At 41.0% G+C, this 23,947-nt stretch overlaps 3 protein-coding genes and 1 long non-coding RNA gene across 18 annotated transcripts in view; 2 read left to right on the top strand and 2 right to left on the bottom strand.

The window, feature by feature from the left end:
• Window positions 1-3,220, bottom strand: part of LOC145944051 (uncharacterized) — an 83,224-nt gene extending 80,004 nt beyond the window's left edge. For both annotated transcript variants that reach the window (XR_014426611.1, XR_014426612.1), the window contains exons 1-2: window positions 3,080-3,220; window positions 2,808-2,987 (exon numbers count right to left, since the gene is read on the bottom strand). This is a non-coding gene — a long non-coding RNA (uncharacterized LOC145944051). The remainder of the gene's footprint in view (window positions 1-2,807; window positions 2,988-3,079) is intronic.
• On the top strand, window positions 703-3,383 carry Hd (humpty dumpty). Its single transcript, XM_083052028.1, has 7 exons — window positions 703-987; window positions 1,068-1,711; window positions 1,786-2,114; window positions 2,213-2,430; window positions 2,532-2,735; window positions 2,822-3,008; window positions 3,098-3,383. Exons 2-7 carry the CDS (start codon window positions 1,074-1,076, stop codon window positions 3,289-3,291), a joined length of 1,770 nt encoding a protein of 589 aa, XP_082908154.1. The 5' UTR covers window positions 703-987; window positions 1,068-1,073; the 3' UTR covers window positions 3,292-3,383.
• On the top strand, window positions 3,224-12,385 carry LOC145944044 (uncharacterized). 7 transcript variants are annotated; one of them, XM_083052031.1, is made up of 7 exons: window positions 4,779-5,671; window positions 5,737-5,973; window positions 8,046-8,290; window positions 8,667-9,058; window positions 9,257-9,472; window positions 9,621-9,983; window positions 10,063-12,385. In XM_083052031.1, the coding sequence occupies exons 3-7, from the start codon at window positions 8,071-8,073 to the stop codon at window positions 10,288-10,290; spliced, it is 1,419 nt and encodes a 472-aa protein (XP_082908157.1). In that variant the 5' UTR covers window positions 4,779-5,671; window positions 5,737-5,973; window positions 8,046-8,070; the 3' UTR covers window positions 10,291-12,385. The 7 variants fall into 7 exon arrangements, with proteins under 7 accessions (XP_082908162.1, XP_082908157.1, XP_082908158.1 ...); XM_083052036.1 differs by lacking the exons at window positions 4,779-5,671; window positions 5,737-5,973 and adding an exon at window positions 3,224-3,341; XM_083052032.1 differs by having other exon boundaries at window positions 4,779-5,946.
• A 1,977-nt stretch (window positions 12,386-14,362) lies between these two features.
• Window positions 14,363-23,829, bottom strand: LOC145944039 (putative G-protein coupled receptor CG31760). 8 transcript variants are annotated; one of them, XM_083052018.1, is made up of 19 exons: window positions 23,634-23,829; window positions 22,935-23,026; window positions 21,573-21,712; window positions 20,810-20,968; window positions 20,512-20,716; window positions 19,837-20,074; window positions 18,559-18,693; window positions 18,299-18,470; window positions 18,074-18,218; window positions 17,868-18,000; window positions 17,639-17,792; window positions 17,443-17,552; window positions 16,970-17,184; window positions 16,734-16,872; window positions 16,506-16,611; window positions 16,135-16,278; window positions 15,819-16,001; window positions 15,200-15,415; window positions 14,363-15,121 (listed from the first exon to the last, which is right to left on the bottom strand). In XM_083052018.1, the coding sequence occupies exons 4-19, from the start codon at window positions 20,945-20,947 to the stop codon at window positions 14,978-14,980; spliced, it is 2,577 nt and encodes an 858-aa protein (XP_082908144.1). In that variant the 5' UTR covers window positions 20,948-20,968; window positions 21,573-21,712; window positions 22,935-23,026; window positions 23,634-23,829; the 3' UTR covers window positions 14,363-14,977. The 8 variants fall into 8 exon arrangements, with proteins under 8 accessions (XP_082908144.1, XP_082908145.1, XP_082908150.1 ...); XM_083052019.1 differs by having other exon boundaries at window positions 20,810-20,955; XM_083052024.1 differs by having other exon boundaries at window positions 14,363-15,095; window positions 23,634-23,828.
• Window positions 23,830-23,947: the final 118 nt, after the last annotated feature.

Raw genomic sequence — 23,947 nt, 5'->3', positions numbered from 1 at the left:
ATAAGCTAGCTTGCGATTCTCGAATCTCGAAGTATCGAAACTGCGCGAACCAATCACAGCGCTCGGCTCGCTGGATTGAGTTGCACTTTCCTCGCAAGGTGGCGTCACCTTCTAGTAGTGAAAATTATAATCGGCGGAAAACGAGATACTTTTCGCCGCCATTTTGTGTCGACTTTTCGTGAAGATTTATTTCTTTCCACACCGCGCTTATATGTTAAGTCAGATATAGAATTTCAATACCGAAATGTTATTTCTAGTAATAAAAGTACAAAAACAGTGATATTGGTGCGGAATATACATACTTGGCGATGCTCGTTGCAATTTTCGCTGCTGTTCGATGAGACCGGGAGATCGAGGAACCGCCAGATTCCGCGCACACGACGAATTCGCGATACTGTCACGCAATAGCGATCGCACGCGATGTTTAACACGTTACGGCGACAGTTTAGCACTTTCTAAGACACACTCGCAATAACTTTCGCGCGCGGGACTCACTTTTGCACAATAAATCGCGAGGAAAATACGGAGCAAAACGGACGCGACTTCGACGCGACGCGACTTGTGAACGATTTGAAACTGTCGACTGTTGCTATAATAAGCTAGCTTGCGATTCTCGAATCTCGAAGTATCGAAACTGCGCGAACCAATCACAGCGCTCGGTTCGAGTTACACTTTCACGCGCAGGTGTTGGTATCCCTGATAGCCCCCTCCTGTCGCGGACAGATGTTAAACGTCACGCTACTTCGCGCAGTACATACATAATTTTAAGTCGATTTAATTTAACCTTTTTTTTATAAATAAAAATAAATTATAGAGCTAACATCTTGACGATTAATTGATATCAATGAATGATGGAGGAATAATAAAAAGCGCATTTTTTTCTCTTTTTATATAGAAACTTTAAATGGACTAATTCAACATTGAATCATATTTTCGTATTATAAAAGTACAGGTAGATTTTTCGTGCCGTTTAATAATGATTATTATGTAAGTATAAAAATTTTAATACAACATAAGGTTGATTATATGTTCCGACTATTTCATATATTTATAAATTTTTAACACAGCAACGTATGACAAGATCGATTTTATACACGACAATGGCAGAATCAGCAAGTACAAGCACACTGGAGTGGACGCGGCCCGATCAAGTGATGCAATTACATCGTATGAAGTTAAAGAAACGAGCACTTCAAGCGCGTATAAATAAAACAAATATCAACAGTGGAGAGGTTCAACGCATTGCTACGAATTTAGATGGGTTTAATTCCAGTAATAGCATACTGCAGCATGTACCTCAGAAACGTAAAAATCCATTTGCAATTAATGAATTATATAAGAAACAAAAGAATATAACGCCAGCCGGACCAGAAATCAGTAGCGACAACACATTGTTTGAATTGTTAAATATTAATGTCCAGCAAGAGAAACAAACAATAGATTCATCTGTAAATAACTCTTTAACTTTTGCCAATGTTCTTTCAAAACTGGAATCAATTAATGAGACTCCTGACACAAGTGTTCCAAAAGGAGAAAAGTATATTCCTATAGATTGGACATTAAAAACTAAAGTAAGATTTATGTCTCCAAAACCATTTCCATGGAATGGCAAACTTAAGACGAGCGAAGAAGCATCGGGTACCACAGGATTTGTTAGATGTCTAGACATTGGAGAAAAAGAGACAACTTTGGACACTAGTCTAAACGCAAGGTTGATTTTATTAACTCTAATTTACTTTTGTTCTCTTAATTCTCTTAATAATGTTTGTTGAATATTTTCATTAGATTTCATCAATGCTGCTTAATATGGCAACATCCATCTTTACCATGGTTGGAATTATTTCCTCGCTCTGCGGGCAAAGTGAGTGCTAGTCTTGCAAGTAATGTATCATTGGCAAACAATCAATGTATGAAAGATGCATTGTATAGAGAATGGTGTGATAGCTTCAGATCATTGTTTCATTTGCTGCGAGCAAGACAATGTCCATACTTTTATGTATGTGCCAACACGTTTACAGTACTATTTCGTGCTGCTGGTATCTGTGGTTTGTCAGAGATTCATGCTCTTCTCACCCCTACTACACGTGGATTTCGTCAATCATTAAAGCAAGAAGGTGGAATATTCTGTTTATTTATATATTTATTGATGATACGAGCAAAATTAATATATCTTTACTATGTGCAATAAATTGTTTTCCTTGATTTTTTTCAGAAATAGAATACTCTATGCCACTAAGGAGAGATTCTAAAAGACGATCTGATGGAGGAGATTCCGATACTATGACTACAGATGTTACATCTAATACAACAAATCATCAACAAAACGGTTATGAAGAAGAGGAGGAGGAAGAAGAAGAAGAAACTCAAGATGCATGGCTCAAAAGTCTTGGAGTAGAAAATTCAGAAATAAAAAGGATTAATAATTCACAGGTATTATATATATATATATATATATATATATATATATATATATGTATATTATAATTATTATGTATTATATTAATTCATTCTAATGTTATGTTTTGTTTTAGACGAGAATGACTTTGGAGAAAGAAAGTGAAATAGATAATTTGAAACAATCACTCGTTTTTGTCAAAGGCATAGAAACGCAGGCGTTATTCAATTTTTTAATTAATTGCAAATCTGCTATCGCGGCGACCGGCGCGTTAGCCGGGATTCCTCCTACGCTTTTAGCTCCGACAGCTTTCCACGGTGCCACGTTAAAAGCACTTAAGGTATTGTATAATTTATATAAAATGGTATAGCTTATAATCATATTTATTAAACAATCACATAATCATACTTACTTTTCTTAACGAAGGTCCGAGAAAGTGTAGTGCGTGTTGATAACGACAGGTATTACTCTTTGGAATTAAAAGGACCTCTTTTGCCGCAAGTGTTACCTTCTCTCTGTCATTTGATGACATCTAGTCAATTGGAACAGTATTCGGCAAGCTGCGCACAACTGGCATCGACAACTCCGTTTTCTACGGCAAAACATGGTACAGGTACGTGAATATACATACGTGTTGATGCAAAATCTTGTAAATCAAATAGCAAAGATAACTTTTTTACTTACGTATATCAATTGTTATAGGTTATACGAGTGTCACGAAAGAAGAGGATCGTAATAATGTCACGAAAGTACCGCCTAACGTGTTTGGGCAAGAAAATCTGAGCGATTGTGGATTCAACGAAGAATTGTTGAGTCACTTTTGCAATCCTGACCCGGCCAGAATAGAGGTCTTTGAAAGCTTTAAATTCTTCAACGGATTATACACCTGGTCGTAACGACACGAGTACTTAATTTACGAAATAAACACGCAGTTGAGTACACACAGGTTTGTATTTGTCAATTTTAAATTAATAAAAGACAAAATCTAGATATTTCATTCCAAGCATTAAGGCGAAGTAACATCGCTGGCGACACGTATATTTATTAATGAAATACAGTTGTGCTTGTGGACACACACACACACACATAGGACATTTTTGTTGTTGTAAAATTGCAAAGAGAGTGAAATTTATATTCAATTTTACTGAGATATGTGTAATAACTCTCGACGTGAAACGTGTGTAATATTTGACGCAATATTTGTGTACAATATAAGATACAGGTATTATCAATATTAGATAAAAACGATAAGGATATTATCGACAGTAGGGACGTTTTCCATCAATGACGTAACAGTTGAACATTCCTGACAATTGTCTATTTCTTACGACAAAAACGACGTCATATTTTGTAAATATTTAGATCCTGCCTTATTTGATATTATTCTATTTATGAAAAAAAAAAATAATAAAATTTTATTTTATTATTTATATTATCATGAATATATATGCGCTTAAAGAAAGAAAAGAAGAAAATGGCAGAAAAGAGATGGCTATTTTAGATTCCGATTCGTTCGAAAAGGATATATTTTTTTATTATTGTTGGTATAATTTAAATTCCAATATTTAAGTGTACATCACGCGCGGTAATATCCATTTAATAAGAACCGTCCCCGGGAATGAGGTAGGTGGGGTCCATACAGCGGATGGACTGCCCCTAAAAATAACGAATCGATATTCGCCCGCTGCCCCCAAATCAGTCGCCGGACTCGCTGGACTCGCCGGGTCACCGAAAGAGAGAGCGAGAGAGAGAGTCGCAATACGAAAAATCAATTCATTTATTAACAACAGGACGCATATTATCCCTCCCCCCTTGCCGCGCATCGTGCAAACCGCATAAATTATGCTCGCGAGTCGCTCATACAAGGCATCGGCGAGCAGCGTAAACAAGCCGCGATTCCCCGACGATAAACGAGATCGTTAAAGAAAACATCGTCGTCGTCGCCGCACGACGACATTGACAGGTCTTGTCCGCGGATGCATCTGCCGTGATATGCGCATCGGCAGAATGCATAGACGTTCGCAAATATATCGCGCGTAACCATTTACGTGCGAGGATTACGTCAGTGCCCGGTTACCGTATTGCGACACTACACCGGGAGCGGTTTCATGTTCCAAGGTCTCCTCGGAAGGAGGAGCGGCTCGTGTTTTTCGCGCTTTCGACGCTTCCACCGTCGCCGACGCTCTTTTATTTCCGCCAGCGAATTTCCTCCTCCGAGGCGGATTCTTCACGGGATATCTTATCGCTCTCCACGCTCTCGTACGCGACTTCAAGATGCTAAATAAGAGTATACATATGCTTAATTTAGTAGAGACGACTATATTCGAGAATATACACAAATTGCGTACCTTAACAAAGAGATACAATTAATGATATTTGAACGACGGCGTTTTCATTAAACTCGATGGAGTTTCGATAGAACTTGAGGGTGAGACACACCCCGTGCACGGATACATCATGACACAATGCGTGTCCTTCGACTTGTGCTACATTTATCGGTGCTGCATTATCGAAACGTCGATAGTCATTTGTACTTATGCAGATATAAATTATGGGCGAATCGAATATCTCCTTCGAATGCCATCCTCTTATACATATGCGCGGGGTGAGGAATAATATAAGAAAAAAAAAATTCGAACACCTCTCTCTTTCTTTCTTGTTGCGCCCGAGGGAAAGGAGCGTTGTTTTCGCCTGGCGAGAGGCAACCCCTTGTATAGGCGAGGATTCAGGGTGGATAAAGTCGCTGGGTACGCTGCGGGCGTTGGTAAGGCACCCGCGACGCGTAGCGAAGCGAAGGGGGCCGAGCACAAGGGGGGAGAGTCGTCGTGGTGCAAGGGAGACGAGTATACACAACCGGGAGAGACTATCCGATTTGAAGAGACAAAGATGAAAGACGATGAAATCGGGGCTCGGCCCCGAAAGAGCGAAAAAGAGGGAAAAGGAGGGGGGAGAGGGAAGGAGAGAAAGAGCGAGCGAGAGAGAACGAGAGAGAGAGATGGACGATGACTCTCCCTGTGGCACGCACAGCATACAAGTACAGCGCGCGCGTGTGCGTATGCGTGCGCGGGGGGTTTCGAGAGGCCGGCACACGACGACGACGACGACGTTGACGATGTGCACGACTACTACGACACTGCGTGGGGGTTGCACGAAGACCCCCTGGTGGGGTTCTGGCTGCCGACCCTACAGTCCCCCGCTGGAAATGATATCAGTCGCGACTTGGTCGAGGGAGCCCCAGCACGTCGTTACACCGTCGTGCACCGTGCCCCTCTCATAGTAATATATATACATTTATATATATATATATATATATATATATATATATATATATATATCTCAAGATAGAGGAATACCCCTCCAGCGAAAGATATCGCGAGCATCGCATCGTATCGTCACCCAGCTCTATCATCCGCTACGTCTACGTCTGGGAAGGTCTATCTATCGGGGAACGTCGCATCATATATACACCATCAGTGCCAGCACCTGGGGGTGGCCGGGACGACTGATCCTTCGGCGGCGCCGATCACCGATTGCGAAAAAAACGCTCCGAGGTAGGAAGATCCGTCGAACGGATAGAGGTAAGATTCCGCGCCTTCGATCTCGCGTTCCCCTCGGAGCGCGTTTCCGAGGCGCGACGTCGACGTCGAGGCGCGGATATTAATAGAGCTCGCCGAGAGAGAGAGGCGACGTCAGGCGCGCGCGGGGTACCGGCGCGATGACGCGACGCGACGCGACGCGACGCTGCGCGGCGTCTTTCTATCTCTTTTTCTCTCTCTCTCTTCGCGCTAAACTCGCGCATTCCTGAACACGTTAGTCACGTGTAGCGAGCCTCGCTCCTCTCTGCTTTTTGTCACTTTGCGCGTTTTGGTCCCCTCGCCTATGCATACGCGAATACGCGCAAGTCGCACGTGAGCGACTAGGTATCATCTCTCTATCAGCGCGCTCGCGTTAGCATCTCTCTGTCATGATTTCCTCTCCTCTGACTTCTTTAATTTGTATATATATATTTTTTATATATTACTATATAATAGATTTTTTGGCCGCTAACTTGCTCACGAGCTACACGAACTCGATAGAAACGTCTTCAAGGTCTTCCCCGGGTCCCCGGGGCTTATCATCATCGCGAAACGTCGCGTTTAAGTCGCAGAACTATTCTACGCTGCACGATTAATGTATGAAAGGTATATCTGTATCAAGAGAGACTATACGCGCACGTGATTTCTCTCTCGGTGTCGACTTTAAACGTCATCTCCCCTTCGCTCTCTCTCGCTTCCTTCCGTTCGACTGAGATTTCGCGTAGCATAAATTCTGCGAAGTCTCACTCGAGCGCGTCTTATTTCGACGAAACAAAAACGAAAAAAAATCGGAATTTATCGTCGCAAAACGACGAAGAGCTAATCGTCTTCGCTTCGCGAAAGCATCGTCAATTTCGAAGACGCGGGTCCAAGTATCCGAGCTTCTCTTCCAAGTCACGAAAGGATGAAGATGGAAAAAAGGGTGCGTTTGGCGCAATTCCCGTACGGAACGGGAATCCCTTGGAAATGCGCGTGGGGGGGTCCACCAACAAAATTATGGATCGAGGCAATGCGAGGGTTCACGTCTGCGCATGACTATCCGTCTCCGTTTAGAGCCTAGTCGTACATACACGCACACGCGTACGCACACGTCGGTCGCGTAGTCGTAGCCCTCCTGGAGAACCTTCCTCGACACCATGTCTTTTCTCGCGCGACACTTCCATTCCCGCGAGTTTATCAACAACGTCCTTATGCTCAATTCGCAAGGATAATCAATCGCGGATAATCAACCGAGACAATTAATCGGAGATACACATTCGCAGAGGGCACATACGTTTACGAGAAATCGGACAAAGGGGATACGGAGAAAAAAAATCGGACCGCGCGATATTAATATCCGAGAGATTTATCACGGGAATCTCGGAAGTATTCCCTCTTCTTCAAGGTGAAGAAGCGCGGGTACCAGTCTCTATATATGCAGAGCTAAATATCGGAGTAGTCGCGATTTAATATGACATTCACGAGCGGCTATAAGGTAGTTACGCGATGCACGATCGATCACGAGACAGGCCGAGTGTGTGTAATATTCGTCGTGTAATGTATCCGTGTACGGAGATCGGAAATAATTGTGCGGAACGTGTCAATTAAAACGACGCGTCCCCCCGCGACCCCCCGCGCCTCGCGACTACACGCGATCCACGATCACGATTATTTCACTTATGATGCAACGATTGCGGAAGGCGATATTAATATATTCCGCGTGTACGACGATTAATAACTAACCGCTGCCTATTACGATAGTGCGCCGCGCATTTACTCGAGTTATTTACAAGTCATTGTATTCAATTCAGAGAGAATCTTCCCGTTCTCGATTATTCGATGCATCGGGAGATATATTTTAATTTGCTTCTCTAAGCGAGAATATATGATTTCTTCAAATCTCCTGCGTCGTTTGAAATATTAAGAAGAGGGTATAATGATAATAAACAATAAAATTCTTGAATTCTCAAAATCTTGAATTCTCAACGATTATAATCTGTGTGGTGGTATTTAATATGCATATTTGTTTTATATACAATTAGGAAGAATTTTTTTATGTGCATATACATATAATATGTATACTATTTTATTTTTAGGGACTCGATAATACTCGATAAAAGAATGGGCGAGAAGACGTTCAATCTCACGTGGAACAATCACCTGGCGAATCTGTCAGGTTTGTTCGAGGCTCTTTACAAGAGCGGCTCGTTGACAGACGCGACATTGGCTTGTCAGGGTGGCATGTTGAGAGCCCACAGGCTGGTACTGGCAGCATGTAGCCCTTACTTCGAAAGAGTCTTTAAAGAACACTATGGAGAACAACCCATCCTCATTTTAAAAGGTATACCTTTTCGAGCGGATTAAAAAAGTTTACTGACGTTGCTAAAAAAAAAAACTTGATTTTGCAAACCAAATTGCTGGGATCGAAATTTTTTGAATTCTTTATACAAGGTAACACACGTAAAATTTACGAGTGAAACACTATATATACAAAATTCAAAAAATTCAATCCCAGTAATTTGGTTTGCAAACTCGAGTTTTTTAATTACGAATTGACAGCGATACTCCATATGTCGCATATAAAAAATCGGAAAGAAGGTTTCAGATTGCTATCTTTGTTTCAGAATAAAGAGCTTGTAACATTTCACACTTTAATTTAACACATATTAGGAAAAATTATAAAATGTGCCACTCTACATTTGACATTTAACGTCCAGGCGTCGCCGTGGAAGAGATGGAGTGTCTCTTAGACTTCATGTACAGAGGATCCATCGACGTAGCGGAGGAGCATCTACCCTCGTTGATAAAAACTGCGACGGACTTGGAGATACGCGGTCTCTCTGGAGAACAGAAAACTCAGGAGAGCAATCGTAATCTTTACACGAGGGTCGAGACGCGGATGCAACGATGCCATATCGAAACCAGAGTGCACACCACCGAATATATCAAGGAACCATCGGTGATTCCTTTTCTGCCGAAGCATTCGACCGTTGATTCCATAGAAGACCATATTAAAGTCGAGGATATCGAAGTGGAGGACGACCCGATGGTAATCGACGGCCACGAGGATAGTTTCGACGAGCTTCCACGATCCACGGAAACGCAAATTGTAAGCTAAGAAAATATTACATGCGAGGCGGCCGCTTTTTTTATAGCTTTGCTCTTTTATTTCGGAGAACCTATTTATATGTCCTTTGCATCTGCCTCAGTCATTTTCAATTAACTCAAGAGGCAATTATCTCCTCTCTCTGTCTCACACACACACTCTCTCTTTTTTTTCGATATGTAAATATATAATAATTTTCAGAGACGTATACCACCACCGATGTACAAGCGGGAAACTAGATTCAAAGGGCAAAAGAGGGTATCTGTGGGTCGCGTGACACGGAACAGCGACCCTCCGGAATCGAGATCAAAAGATTCTTCGCGAGAGTCGAGTTACGAAGATTCCTCGAGAGTCGTCAAACTCGAGCCGAATTTCAATGACGAATCCACGGATGTCGCGATATCGGGTGCAGTGCAGGTGAGCATTATTTTATCGTCTACGAAATCGAATCGCTTCCTTTTTTTCCGATATCTCTTTTACAGTATCCTAAAATAACGCTTTTTGTCGACTCTCTCGTAATCGCAAGATGCTTTGAAAACAGCACAGATTGCAAATTTGTTCGTAGGAAACCTCAAAAGGCTCGGAGGAACCGCCAAAGGCGGGAGTAAAGAGAAAGATCGAGATGTTGAAGAGAGGAAACGAGGGGAAGGAGGCGAGGATACCCAGCAAGTCCGAAAGGGCGCAGCATAAGCCCTTCTCCTGCGATCTTTGCACCTTAGCTTTCACGAGAGCCTCGCACTTGGCGAGACACAGAAGGGTGCATACGGGCGAGAGACCGTTCGCCTGTAGTATCTGCCCGCGAATGTTCGCCAGACAGGATAAGCTAAAGCAACATCTGGATTCGCACTTGCAGTGGCCGAAGAGGAAGGGTAGCAGCCAGACGGTATCCTCGTTGCCGGGAAAGGGCAAACGTGGCAGACCGCGAAAGGTAGTACGCTAAGAGAAATGCTTTTGAAAATTAGATAATTTTATAATCAGATATATAACTGTACGGCTGTATTTTTCAGGTTAATTTGGAACAATCCGCGATGGAAGAAATTCTCAAGTTCGGCGAATTTAGCTCGCTATTGAATAAGTCGCATTCCGCGAATTCGACGAATAAGAGCGAAAACGCTGGGAACGCTGGGAACGCCGCGGATGACGGCAAGAAGAAAGAATCGCATCGAGACGAGGACGATCACAGGGAAAAGGATAACCATGGTTGCCAGGTCGAGAATGGCCAGGATATTGTTTAATAGAATCTTTTTTTTCCGCAATCTGGATTTAAATATTCGTAAAACATATTTTTCTATACACAAAGCACATCGCGTCGCGTGAATAAAGATCAACGCAACGTGATGAATGAAGGAAGAAATCTATCGAGCTTCTGCGAAAAATCATGGTATCCTTTTCCTCGGGTTCGATTCAATGGGAATTATAAAATACCTCTCCTCGTTTCGATCGGTTATATTCGTATATAGAAGTATGCAAGAAAAATCACAAGAACGACTCGCGTCGCTGTTACTGCGAATTGTTTAACGTAAGTACCTGAGATATCGACTACTAACGTTACTACCAAAGCGCACGAGCCTCCAAAGAATCTAGAACGGCATAAACAAGGGTCGAGTAAATTGATTATTCTAATCGACTCTCGACATATAGTCACTAATTGTTAGTATCAAACGATAAGAATCAAGGGATACCTGCGCTCTATTAACCCGACCAAATAATGTACGCGTGAAGAATGGCGGCCTGACTTTCACTGTAAACAATCTCGGTTTCTCGCGTGTATCATCGCCCGAGATACACATTATACCTATAAGAAAATTTCCAATAAAATCCATATGATCTGCCAATTGATAGTCAACTCGGTTCAACGATGATATAACAAGATGCATAGGTATCTTTTCACGTACGAGAGGGGAGGGGGGCAACCGTGCAGCTTACTGTACGAAATAGGGCATGAATGAGTATCTCCTAACGTAAAACCTTACGTTCAAGCGCGTAACTTATTAATAGCGTAATAGCCATAGCGTATTACACAATGGTGTCTGATACAGTGTGAGTCATGCCTACGTAGTAATATTTTGTCATACGCGCGATTATATAATACGTCAAGTACAAAATGTCCAAATATTAGACTAATACGCGTTACGATACTCTACGTAACGTGACGGCGTAAATCAGGGATGTGCGAGTGCTCGCGAGTATTTTTATTCGCGAAATTTTTCCACGTATTCAACATACGTTCGATTCCGATATCTTTAAATCGAATCGAATTTGATAATGGATTTTGAAACTCTTTGGATAATCGAGGCATCTCGAGAGTGCTCGATATCTCACGTGAATTTTATCGAAATGTATAATTTTATCGGATTTTCTCCTCATTTTAAGAGACTATTTTTAGCTTGAGACATAATAGAGATTATATATATATTATTTATATTGTTTATATAAATAAAATATATATAAAATCAATTTTATATATAAAACTGAATTCTGAAAAACAGTCGAGAAATAATTGGAATAATGATTTTATTCTGGGTAATCCGATGAAATTGATCGTAATATCGAAAAGATTCGAGTCACATCCGGCCTGATTTTAAGAACGTCGTGAGTATCCGCGCATCCTTAACGTAAACGAATGGGCCTAGGGTTCCTTACAATTCGTTTATAGATTCGGGACACATGTAGCGGTATTTTTTTCTTTTTTCATAGAGCTTTACAATTTTTGTGCAATGCCGACGACGTCTTGGTGACATCTCGTCCTCCTATTTACGGACATTCGCGAATTTAGTCCGAAATTTTCAAATCATTCGCGTTTGACGTGGAAAAGCATGTGTGGTGTCAATGTTCTTGCAATTAGTTATAATTGTTGTATAATTGGTTGTTGGTTGTACAAAATACTGTGCATTCTGTTTTGTTGAATGGCTGTTGCTCGATCTCACAGGAGATCACTGTTCATCATCCGCGTCTCTATCTTTTTCCCTGGCAATGTGCAATTACAATATTTCCAGTGATACCGAACACCCTGATCGCTGTGTCGAGCGAGCGCGGCGAAAGGTTCATATCTTACATTCTATATAGTGTGTAGCGCGTGTAAATAAATAAATAAAGAAAATAAATTTTCAGGCGAGCAAAAGAGAGAAACCTTTCCGCTCAAACCATCGTGCTGAAAAAAGGGAGAAGAAACGAGAAAAAAATTTCTCTCACTCTCTCTTATTACATTATTAGCTTCCAAGATTATTGTATTCATTGACATACACAGTATATCTTTTTACAAAGATGTGTCCGGTTCTACATATGTTTTTTTTTTATTCGGCGGGGCAGGGATGAGGATCGAGCGCGTTGGATTTTTTCTCTCGCGTGCGCTTGATACTTGATTTATATTTGATTTATCCGATCATAAGCCTCTCGTTTCCTTTTCTTTTTCTATCGAAAAAATAACGCTGTTTATAAGTAGAATCTTACATGGCTCGAACTCTTTATCGAAGACTCTATAACTCGAAGACTTTATCGAGCTTGCTGACTTTAGCGCGAAGACGTCGCTCTTTGCCTTTCTTTCTCTCTCACTTAAACAAAGCGGATTTTTCACACGTACGATACGCAACACCGAAAGCAGATTCATCTCTTACGATCTATTATCACGAGCTATCGCGCGTGTCACAAGCTATATAGCGCATTTTACGATTTACATCGAGCGCACATAAGGCAACGCAACGGGATCGTTATCGCGTTGTCGTTTGTACTTAATCGGAGAAACGTGAATGTGTGTGTGAAAATCTTGTCCATTACACTATGATTCTCTTAAACAAATAATGGATATACATTGTATATTATCTATACGCGAAACGCGTACTCTCTTTCTTCAATGAATCGATTTCCGGCTCGAAGTCAGACTTTCGTGCGACAGATTCGATTCGTGATGATCCTCGAAATTGACTCACCGCGCTTACTTACCAATTGACAATCCGCTCGACGAATCGATACTTTCGTATGTCCTTAAAACGTATTTAAATAAACGCAAAAGTGTGCGAAAAAAAATCATTAAAAATTATATCTATGTCGTGCAAATATATAGATATATTCGCGCGACTAAATAAAATTCTGTTTGAAAATTATTCCGATAAAATGGAGTGGATAAATATATATCCACTTTGAAAATTATTCCGATAAAACGGAAACGACTATTTAAAGTTCATCGTTAATTAAACGTTAATTAAACGGATTGTGGAAAGTCGTTTTGCATTTTCAAGATAGAAATATTGCAATGTGATATTTATAAGAAAATTAAAGTAAACCGATCCATACGATTCACAATGTGAGTCTCGCAGGGTTTTTACTAGTTCGACAAAAATTTTTCATCAGTCGAATATATCTATGTTGTACTTGTAACGCACGCACATATTTGCGTCACTCATCTCCATTCCATCCAATCACGCATATTCAACAACAACGATATTACTAACGATAAATATCTTAAACACGAACAGCAATATCTGTCGGTCGTTGTCAACACACGACTTTACGCGATCTACAATAACAGCATTCTATCGTGAAAACGTAAGCTCTTAAAAAAGTGTAAACCAACAAGGCAAAGGTCTTATTAATCACTCTTTACCGCACAATTTTTTTATAAATCTCTATCATTCTTTTAAGCTTTCTTCTCGTTTTGATTTATCTCTTCTTCTTCTTTTTACGAGCCGCAGATGAGCAACTTTACGATCGTCAGCAAAATTGATACTCTTTTACAGCCCGCTGTGTAACTTTATTGTCACATTTATGTTAACATTTATACAATCTTGTTACGAATAATTATCGCTCAGTTGTTTGCAATTTTAAATGCAACTCTACGTTTTGAAATCACTATATGAAAATGAGAGCAAAATGTATTTCAAATTAAATAATAAAAAAGAGTAATATAAATTAGAGAGCAATAAAGATCACGAAGAAGAATTACATCTCGCATCGAATATAGAATGATTCGTAGATAAAATTAAGGAAAGAAATCCCATATACGTTCATCAATAACACTTATTGGTCAAGTCTGTCAAGTGTCCAAGAGTGTCGGAAAAGTTACGCGCCTATTTTACTCGTATTATATAATATTATTACCGCTTAAATTAACATTTACATTCAAACTGTAGTATTTGTATATCTTTCGAGAGTAGACGAGATGTTTCTTACTCCGGCATGATAAAGTTGCCTGAGAAACGGTGCTATTTTAAAACCCGAGAACACGACGCTTATGTAACATTTAATAGAAGGGATTCCTCTGTCCTCTGTTTTGTCCTTATAATATCGAGGAAGATCTCAGCGATTCTGTGCTTTTGGCAAAAACGGACATAAACGATTTCCAATAAGGGAAACTTAAGAACACACGCGCATTTTTTTTTTTTTTTCAATTACGATTCTATCGAATGCTCGCGACGAAGCGACACATCACACTTGCGGAAAGCGAAATTGTACCGTTGAAGCGACGACGATTCACCTGTGCATTCTTTGTGCATTTGTGACAGCTCGGTATTTTGTTAGTTTTCTCTCTCGTTTTTGCCCCGTCTAATTTCTCAACGAAACACATCTGTTTTGTATCAATACAATTTGTTTTACAGTGAATCGCGTTGCATCGGTGACGTCTCTTGCGTTTTGAGAATACTTTTTATAATCGGAAAGAAACTATTGTTGAAATTTAATATATAACAATATACGCCATGTCCTTAGACATTGTTCGGATAGGAACATGGAATGCCGTCGCCGTCGCCTTTCACTTTTTTTCGTGCGTTCGATTCGATAGAGATTTTATAATTTCAAGATATATTGTATATATCGTACATCTAGAGTAATGACCACAAGATATCGCTATCACAATGGCGCGAAGACAGTGAACGCGATGGTATTTTGATTATATAGCGTTTTATACAAATACGGGCAGTCTCCTGTCCATTAGAGGATACAACCTGAATTTCTCCAATTTTTTCTTCCTCCTTCTTCTTCTCCTCGGATATAAGATTTTTCTCGTTTTCTCGCTTTCGTCGGAACACTGTCTTCGTCACAACCATACCTGTTGATGAAGAGGGAAAAAAAAGGCTTAGGCAAATCGGTGAAAAAGTACCAAGATTAAGTAGACGAGTTAGTTACCTCCTCGCTATTAATCACTAGTCAAACCTTCTCGCCGCTCGATTCTCGCGGTTTCTCCTGCTGTGATCTCTCCTTCTGCTCCTTGTCTTTATTTCGCTCTTTCTCGCGCTCCCTCTCCCTTTCCGCTTTTCTTTCTCTCAACATCTCCATCCTTCGGGCTCTGTGCAGACTTCCGGACGGGAAGGTCGAATCCTCGACTGCCGCGGCTGCAGCTGCCGTTGCACCTCGCTCCACAGCCGTCTGCTCAATAAATTACTCCAATTTATTTCCCAAAACGCTCTTGCAGCGGATTCGTACGGATGCGAGAAGACGAGTCGATGCAAAAGTCATCGACTTTCGCATTAACCTTAGTATACCCCGTAACCCCGTGATAACTTATCAAGGATGCAGATCAAAATAACGTGGATTTCTTTACTAATCGATATGCTAGACAGACCAAATGAAGGACCAAAACTTATTCAAAATTAATTAAAAAAGAATTTAGAAATTGGCTCTTATTTACCCTTTTCATATCTAATTTTGTAATTAAATCAGATTTCAGAAGAAGATAAAAAGCTTAATTTTTACATCGGATCTTGAAAATGCTATACGTATACTAGGGTTAATCGAACTGAAAGAAATGTGATAGAACGATTTAGATACATACTTTGAGAATAAAACTGGCCGTCGAACTCTTGGCGATGGGACTCTGACCGGTGGATGGATGCCCGTGACCGTGACCGTGCGTGCTGAAGTAACCACCCATCTTTGGTTTGATGTGCCTGTTGTGCACTTCCATGTGCACTATCTTCATAAATTCGATTCGCGCGGCCAATTTTTGGATCTCCTCCTGAGCGTACAATTTAAGTATTTAAGATAAAGCGAAAAATGGCTTCAATTCGTTTCGGTTCGCTAGTGTCGTATATAAAGCGGATATATAAAGATGCTGAATTATATAAACTGAATTGTATAATTGTATAAACCTTAAGCTCTTCATTTTCTTGATATAAATCTGTCGTTTCCTCTGGTACCAAGCCGATCCCGTTCAGAGAGAAGCTCGCGGTGACACCTCGCGCTCTCGCTCGACTATCCCACTGATCTCCCTGGCCTCGCAATACTCTGATCACCTTAAATAGGAATTAAAATTATAATACCAATGCTATATTTATCACTTTATAATAAAAAATAGAATAGATATTGAAAAGATTGATTCGGAGAAGATGCGAGAATTATTATAAAATTATATAGAACTGATATAAATACAATTTAAATCGATCCAACAGGGGTCTCTTTTCAATGTCCATTTTGTCGCTATAATTATTAATCTCATTCTTTCGTAATAGTTGTCTCTTACTTTAGGGCCGAATACGAGGAAGACCGTAACAGACGTTGAGAGTTGAGTCCGCAGGAAGCCTAGCAGATATTTGATATCCGGTCCGGCACGCGGAAATATGAAGAGACTGCAGAGATAAACGTCGTTCGACATGATATACATTTTCCGGTAATTCGCATTTGTATGTAACAATATATATATATATATATATATATATATATATATATATATGATATTATAATTACGTACTGAATAGCTATCATCGTTATGTTCACCGCGGCTATATTGTAAATGGCGTAACTTATCAAACGGGCCTCGTTAAACAGACTCTCCGCGTTTCGCACGTTGTAACATACTTTTATGCCCCAGGCGAGAAAGAGAATTTCACCTGTCCGCGTTATACAGATTATCAATTAGATGCAAATTAATTCAGCGATAAATTATGTCGCCATCGATTTTTTCTTTCTTCTTTTTTTTATATTTACCGATAGCCAGGCTATGATCCCACCAGTTGTACGAACACTGATAAAACTTCAAGTCGTGATTATCCGTAATTACTTCCGCGTAAGGCGGCGAGCTGACAGTCCACGTTCCGAGAAAAATCAACATCACTAACAGTATAGGCACCATCCATTGCAATAGCTGTTTGTCCGTCAGTTTAACTTTATGAGCACTCTTCACCCGATACGTGAGCGAAACTCTACGGATAAAAGTGTCGGATATAAATGTTGCTTATTCTGCTAACTGCAAATTTATATAAGGTAAAATTGAACCGCTGAAGATACAAGCAGACCGGTGAAGAGCGGTGCTTTTATTACAACATTTTCTTGAAAAGAAATAATAATCGCTTCATTTCCATGGTACATATTTATCTCATTCTCCTCCAAAATTAATATCGCGTGACTTGATTCACTCGTATTTTCAGCACTATGCGATAACGCTAATCATGATTATTTACCGCCAGGTTTTCATTAACAGCGCTGTATACGAGACGCAGAATCCCATATGCCTCGTCCACTTTGTGGCGATGCACGAATACATATCGAGAACCGGGAATATAGCAGCCATCTACGAAGATCTCGCTTCAAATTAATACTCGACGGAATTTTAATTAAAGGGGAAAGAAAAAAGCGTCTCTCTCTCTCTTCACCTACCTCGAGGTACATCAAGGCGCAGCCCAAGAGCGTGATAGATAGGAATATTGGCGAAGCTACCTTGAATACTTTCAGTTTACGATGCTGGTACATATACGCTACCAGGACGATAGTGCCAAACGCACAAAAAATTGAAACAGCTAGCAGCGTGATTCTTGAAAAATAAGACACCATTGAAATAACGACGTCGAGAGACAGTTCGAATAGAGCGTAGCTGAAAAAAAAATACCTAAAGGGCCAATTGTACGTTGCCAGGCAAGGTTCGGGACCTTTGCATCTGGCGCATCCCGGTGCACAGCGCAGACATCGAAATACCCTCTCGTAAGAGTCGCTTTTATTCTCTCTCATCTCCTTCCACGCAGCTATAACAAATGCGGAGATAAGGGGAAAGGATTACAAGTAACGTAGCGTCAACAAATAACAGCTGATCCTGACCTTCCACAAGAATCCCGTCGAAACCCGTTCGATGATGGCTGGTGCTGTAAAAGCCTTGCCGACATATACACGCGTACGCGCCCTTCGCCCAACCAGCACCCACGCCATTTTCGTTCACTCGGCTGCCAGGACCCTGATACACGCACTAAAGCACAAAAAAAAGTGAGAGAATATTGTTTCCTTCTCTACGCAAATTTCGCAAAGCAAGATATTTGACGCATTTACTTGCGTAGTGTCTGTATGACACTTATGTGTGCCCCTGAAGAAAGCTATTTGATTACTGGAGAGATTTTCGAGCTCGTCATTGCGATTTTGCGGCGATGCGTCGCATTGGTTGACGCATTGGTTGACCTCCAAGCTGCTTATATCAATATCTATACTGATGAATTCTCGCACCCTTCAATGAAATGCCAAGAATTATAACGAATACACGAATTACTACTACGAGCTCTAATTAAGGTCATCAAGCGAGCTGTCACACTAACCCGGGACGAACATCCGGCGACTTTACGTTGACGCTGTACGAGATGAGCCAGCGACGAGTCTTGCAAGAAAAGTACGGGATGGTCCACCAACCCCTGTAGGATTCAATCGGCGGTGACTGCATGAATTTCGGTGACCTGGGATCACACGCAAACGCCACAAGCCGCCGTAGAAACTTCGATATCTCTTGGTGAACACGTGTGTTTCGTGCAACGAATCATTTCGCCCGGCACTTCACGGTCATCCCGATTATCGCTATCGCCATTGATCGTTACGACGAAAGGTTAAAGTTTTAGAAAATCATCGTTTGCATATCGTTCGCGAATATCGAGTTTCTATGACTTGACGCTCGTACTGGATGAAGGATGATGAATGATCGTGGAGCGCCTATACAGTTCTCTTACGGAGAATCGTCTCGAATATACGGATCTGTTCATCATTAATATATAGATATTTTCCGATAAAATATATAAATAAATTACGTCATCATCTAATCATTTACGTAAATTATATTATAATTTACGTAAACCGTAAAGTTACTTCTCTTTTAAGACATTTGTTTATCTTTTTTATATTTTTTAAATGTTCAAAAATATTAACCGCATTAATTATATTCAGTCATTCGCGTATTTCTTGTTTTAAATTCTTAATAATATTGATCTTTTAGAGACTTCTCGTTTCTATAATTCATTCCGATAAACGAGACATTACTAGAAGAAAAAGGCAACGTAAAGCATGAACGATAGGGTGCGAAACAGAGCTGCGTAAAGGTGCGTGTGCGTGCGTGCGTGCATAATAACATTTATTTGAAGAAATATAGAGTTATTAGGGATACAAGAAGAAAATGATTCTATGCGAAACAATATGTAAAAAAGGGTGGAATTTTTTTTTATAAAAAGAAACTCTTCGAAATCGAGAGAAAACAGAATTTAAAAATTAAAAAGTTAGACATTTTTTTATATTATTAGAGAATAGATAAATAAAAATAGATTACTGTACTTAAAAAAAAATTAAAATAATCTTATTGATATTTTACAAACAACTTGTTCAGCAACTTTAATTAATTTCTATTATTTTTTATTCTATACTAATCTTAAAAATCAATTTTTATCTAAAGAACAAAATCTTATTCTTTATTTTCGATTTATCTTTTCATATAGAATCATCTCTTTCCGATTGTATCACCAATATCGGAATATTGTAACACTGCTCGACAGAAAGATTTTCGGAAAATCTTTAGACATATATAGTCGAGGATGCGAATAGTCGACGTGGCAAACCTTAATTCAGAACTGCTGCCTGCGTTCTCGAACCACGGTAGATTATTGGAGTCCGGCTGTAATCCAGGTTGTAGCGCATGACTTTCGACCTTGGAGGGTTCGCCTACGCTTCCAGGGCTGCGCTTCAACCATACCGCGGTGATCACCGTACCGGTAGAAGCGTTTAGCGCGATCACCCTCGCCTCCAGCGCATCGTCCACCGACACGAGCAGAGACTTGGTCAGGGCATCTAAAAGAGCTGCGTGTTTGTCCGTTATTGAACCGCATGTTCTCGTCACCGTGTTTGACGTGATTGACTTTCGGTGCGCGCGTTGCTAACTATGCGCGCAACAGGTGCCATAGATGCCAATTGAGTACCAGGTAGAAAACTATAGATTGCAAATCGGACACTAATTCCGAATCACTTAGAGGTAATTCTATACTTTTCCTGTCTCTATCAAATAGCACATCTCGCTAGATTTCTTATATTATCTCTTTAACAATTAAAGTTATTTTGCTTTGCTGGATACAATACGCTTTCCCGATATCGATATAAGCAGTTAAATGGAAGATAAAACTTTTTAACACTTAGTTACATTAATTATATTCGCCAAATATTTTATCTCTTTAAAGAATGCAAACGTTTTGTTCTTATCTAGAACCTATCTTTCTTCATACACGACGGTTTCAACTCACCGTTACGTCGCATCGCCTCAGCAGCCCCGAAATTTTGGAGCATCATCGCGGTCATGTCGGTCTTCTGACGTGCCGTGTCATAACGTCTCGAATCCAGGGCGACTCCAACCGGAAGTGATTTAAATCCCACCGAGTTGACGCACACCTCGCCCAGGGAACCCGTCGATGCCGCCTCTATCACGTCCAGCGCTTCCTCGATGGCCGCCTTTAAGATAACAAAGTAATAAAAGAACACAATATATAAAACCCCAAAAGAAATTATCAAAGTAGTACGAAATAAAGATTGATAAAGACAAACCCGTTTGGAATCGATGATATCGTCACGAGCGATCGTCGACAGCGACGGCGTCGAAGATGGATCGGCTTTCGTTACCGCTGTCATCGTCATCGTTGTCAGCGTGGCAGCGAGTAAGACCGAGAGCCAGGATTCGCCCATCCCGCGCCCTGGTCATTTGCTCTTGTAACGAAATGAAAGCTCCGAGATGTTTGATTTATTCGAAAGTGAAAGTCACCGCGAGAGAACAAGTAAGATAATTTGATAAGACTTTAATTAACTCCCTTTCATCTCGTGCAAAAAATATTGTCACAAAAAAACCCTCTTCATCTTTTTTTTGTAATATAAGCGAAATAATGAATAGATGCGAGTAATAAATAAGCGCTTCGTAAGTACATGTTTTATTAAAAAGAAAAAAAAACAACACAAGCTTCAAGAAAATCAATTTTAATTTCAATGAGAGGAATATTTTATATATTTATCAAATTAAAATCATTAAATACGATGAAATATATAGATGATAATAAAAAATAAAAAGAAACATCCTCGTTAGAAAACACATGAAAAGAGCGCGCAAAATATTACTGCGTTAATTCTCTCGGAAATAAAGAAAAAAAATTCTAATTAATTGCACGCAAGTGATAAGTGTGTTGTATATGCTATGCTTGTCAAACAACTTTACAAAGCTCGATAAACGCGAAGAATTGGATGAGCGGAGAACTGTCAGTGGGAGATTCGTCTCAAAATAAATACCTCACGGCACTTTATAAAGGATAATAAATCTCACCTCCGGCGGTGACATTCAAGTAGCGGCGAGCTTGCGGCCCGCGCTTGCAATGGGCCGCTCGTACGCCCTGGCCGGTGATCGCCCGGGCATATTTCCGCCTAAGATTCAGCCCTCTCGATCCTCCATCGGGAACTCGTCGTCTACGTCGAACACAAAACAACGTACGATACAATACGATCCGTTCCATCCCTCTCCCTCGTCAAGCGGATACGCTGATTAATTCCGCGATTATAAATTATCGCGTTATAGCCGCTCGATAAGACGAAGATATTTCTCCGCTATTTTAAACCGAACGAACGCACAAGGCAGAGTCGGGGATATTACTAGCACGGCTGTCGGCCTGCTATCACTCGATTTCGTCTCTCGTTTCCACGACGTGTGTCGTAAAATAGAATACCCGGGGAATATATGTATAGGCGAGTCCATTTTTTTTCCAGCGACTTACCTGGCCTTTGACAAGCGACACGTGAGGTTCGCTCAACCTTGAATAAACCTCAACAACCCCCTACAACCCTCGGCGGCATCGTTCGCGCTCGCATATACCCATCCAGCTGCATCGTCGCGTGATTGGCTCGCCGTGGGATAATGATGAGACGCGTATAAAAAGTTAAGAGGAGAGAGAGAACAGTCGTATTTATCGTTGCGAAATAATCGAGATTGGTTTTAGCGCGCTCGATTATAAAAGAGAAGGAAAAAAAATAGGACGAAATAGCGCAAACTCATCGAATCGATATCGAAGAGCGATTGAAAGGTAAACAGGCGCGAAACTGTCACACGTTCGTGCGAGTCCCGCCTCTTTCAATCGTTTGGGATCGATAGCGCGACGAGTCGATTCGGCCGAGGGTGTCCACGTGTCAGGCCGATTCGCAGCCACCACGAAACGGTGCGGCCTTCGTGGTCGACGACGAGTCGCTATCGCGATTTACGGTAATTTTCTGGCGCGGCGAGGTCGCATTGTCCGTAGAAAACGGCCGCTATAGCGAGTAGTAGAGACGATCGATGCAGCCACCGGCACCGACACATCCACCCCCAGAACTCTCGCGTCCTCTCCCCTCTTCGAGTCTCTCCTCTCGCTATCTCTCCTTTCGCGTCGCATATCTCTCTCTCTCTCTTTCTCTCCCTTTAACTCTTCCTCTCACCCCCTCAACTTTATTTTATACGATACGCAAACTAAACCGCGCGTATCGATAGGCTGACGAGAGTCTAGTGTCATAACTTACGCTTACACGACTGTGCGTTCTTCTTTTTCTAGTTTAACATAAATTTACTTTTCGTGTGGGACTAATGTATACTCGCTCTCACACGCGGAATAGAATATCGCTGTTTGCGTAAAGTAATTACGTAAAGCAATTGAAAACTTACGCGTGAAGATTGCACGTATCCGTACGCAAGTCGAGGCTACTTGTGCGCGGTGGATATTTCCATTCACTGGAACCATGACACTTTACCCATCACTGAAATATTACAATAATTCAATGTACATACATACGCACATATATACAATTGAGATTTTTATCACAGTCGGCTATTATGCTACAATTACAAACAATCAATATTTTTCGAAGGATTGAGAAGTTCTGAATTTTTTGACATAGCTTCGTTATAAAAAATACGAAATACCCCGATTTGCTCCCTTGAACTCATTCTCTCATCGTTCTACAAATCGCGAATACATTTATAGTTATTAAACGCTAGTTATTCGTACATGAAAGGAGCGAACGATATTTTTATCGCATTACTTAATTGCACAAGATTAATATCAAGAATGCAGACAAATTTGGCGAAAAGTGCGTCGGGCGCGAAAAATCTAATACGTCCTCGAGAAAGTTGATGTATCACGATAAAATCTGTCTTAAAAAAAAAATTATCTATATATGCACATCCTTGCGTATTATATAACATAGGTAAATTGTAATGTAGCTTATTGAATATACGATATACATGTGAGCAATAAAAAGTAACGGAGAAAGAGCGCGGGATCGAAAAATTCGTTATCTCGAAGTTAACCGAGAGAGAACTGCGGTCCAGAGAGCAGAGACAGCGAACGATCCGCGCACTTACCCTCGACATTTAACACTTTCGTTCGTTTCCCGCGCGAATGAGTACGGGAGATCGCCGACGAGATGAGACGAGATCCACGAGGAGATCCGACTGTCAGTCAACCGAAGAGAACCGTGCAACGAAAAAAAAAAGTTGATCAGCGCGATAGGTGCCGACAAAAAGATTTCACGAGGAGAACGAAGCTGCCTCTCCGGAGGCTCATTCGTGACTCGCCGAGGAGGCCTCAGCTGTATCTCCTGCCGGGACCAGGGGCCGGGGTCGCCGTTGGGGCGTGCGCGGAATCAAACGTCGTGTCCTCGCTCCGGTGTCGCGGC

Source organism: Prenolepis imparis, unplaced genomic scaffold (assembly GCF_030444845.1).
Source record: "Prenolepis imparis isolate NDT839.2.m4 unplaced genomic scaffold, iyPreImpa1.0 SCAF_12, whole genome shotgun sequence".
NCBI classification, from domain to species: domain Eukaryota; kingdom Metazoa; phylum Arthropoda; class Insecta; order Hymenoptera; family Formicidae; genus Prenolepis; species Prenolepis imparis.
The sequence above is the reverse complement of the archived record's forward strand: the minus strand, read 5'-3'. Positions and strand labels throughout refer to the sequence as shown.

Bases quoted from the DNA above. Each gene is read 5' to 3' on its own strand.
- Hd (XM_083052028.1), top strand. From the start codon at position 1,074: ATGACAAGATCGATTTTATACACGACAATGGCAGAATCAGCAAGTACA. The intron at 1,712-1,785 runs GTTGATTTTATT...TATTTTCATTAG, and splicing joins GACACTAGTCTAAACGCAAG to ATTTCATCAATGCTGCTTAA. The intron at 2,431-2,531 runs GTATTATATATA...GTTTTGTTTTAG, and splicing joins AAAGGATTAATAATTCACAG to ACGAGAATGACTTTGGAGAA.
- LOC145944044 (XM_083052036.1), top strand. From the start codon at position 8,071: ATGGGCGAGAAGACGTTCAATCTCACGTGGAACAATCACCTGGCGAAT. The intron at 8,291-8,666 runs GTATACCTTTTC...TTTAACGTCCAG, and splicing joins ACCCATCCTCATTTTAAAAG to GCGTCGCCGTGGAAGAGATG. The intron at 9,473-9,620 runs GTGAGCATTATT...ATTTGTTCGTAG, and splicing joins CGATATCGGGTGCAGTGCAG to GAAACCTCAAAAGGCTCGGA.
- LOC145944039 (XM_083052018.1), bottom strand. From the start codon at position 20,947: ATGGGCGAATCCTGGCTCTCGGTCTTACTCGCTGCCACGCTGACAACG. The intron at 17,793-17,867 runs GTATTTTTTTTT...TTATTTTTCAAG, and splicing joins ACGTACAATTGGCCCTTTAG to AATCACGCTGCTAGCTGTTT. The intron at 16,002-16,134 runs GTTTATACAATT...TTGTACGCTCAG, and splicing joins AAGAAAATGAAGAGCTTAAG to GAGGAGATCCAAAAATTGGC.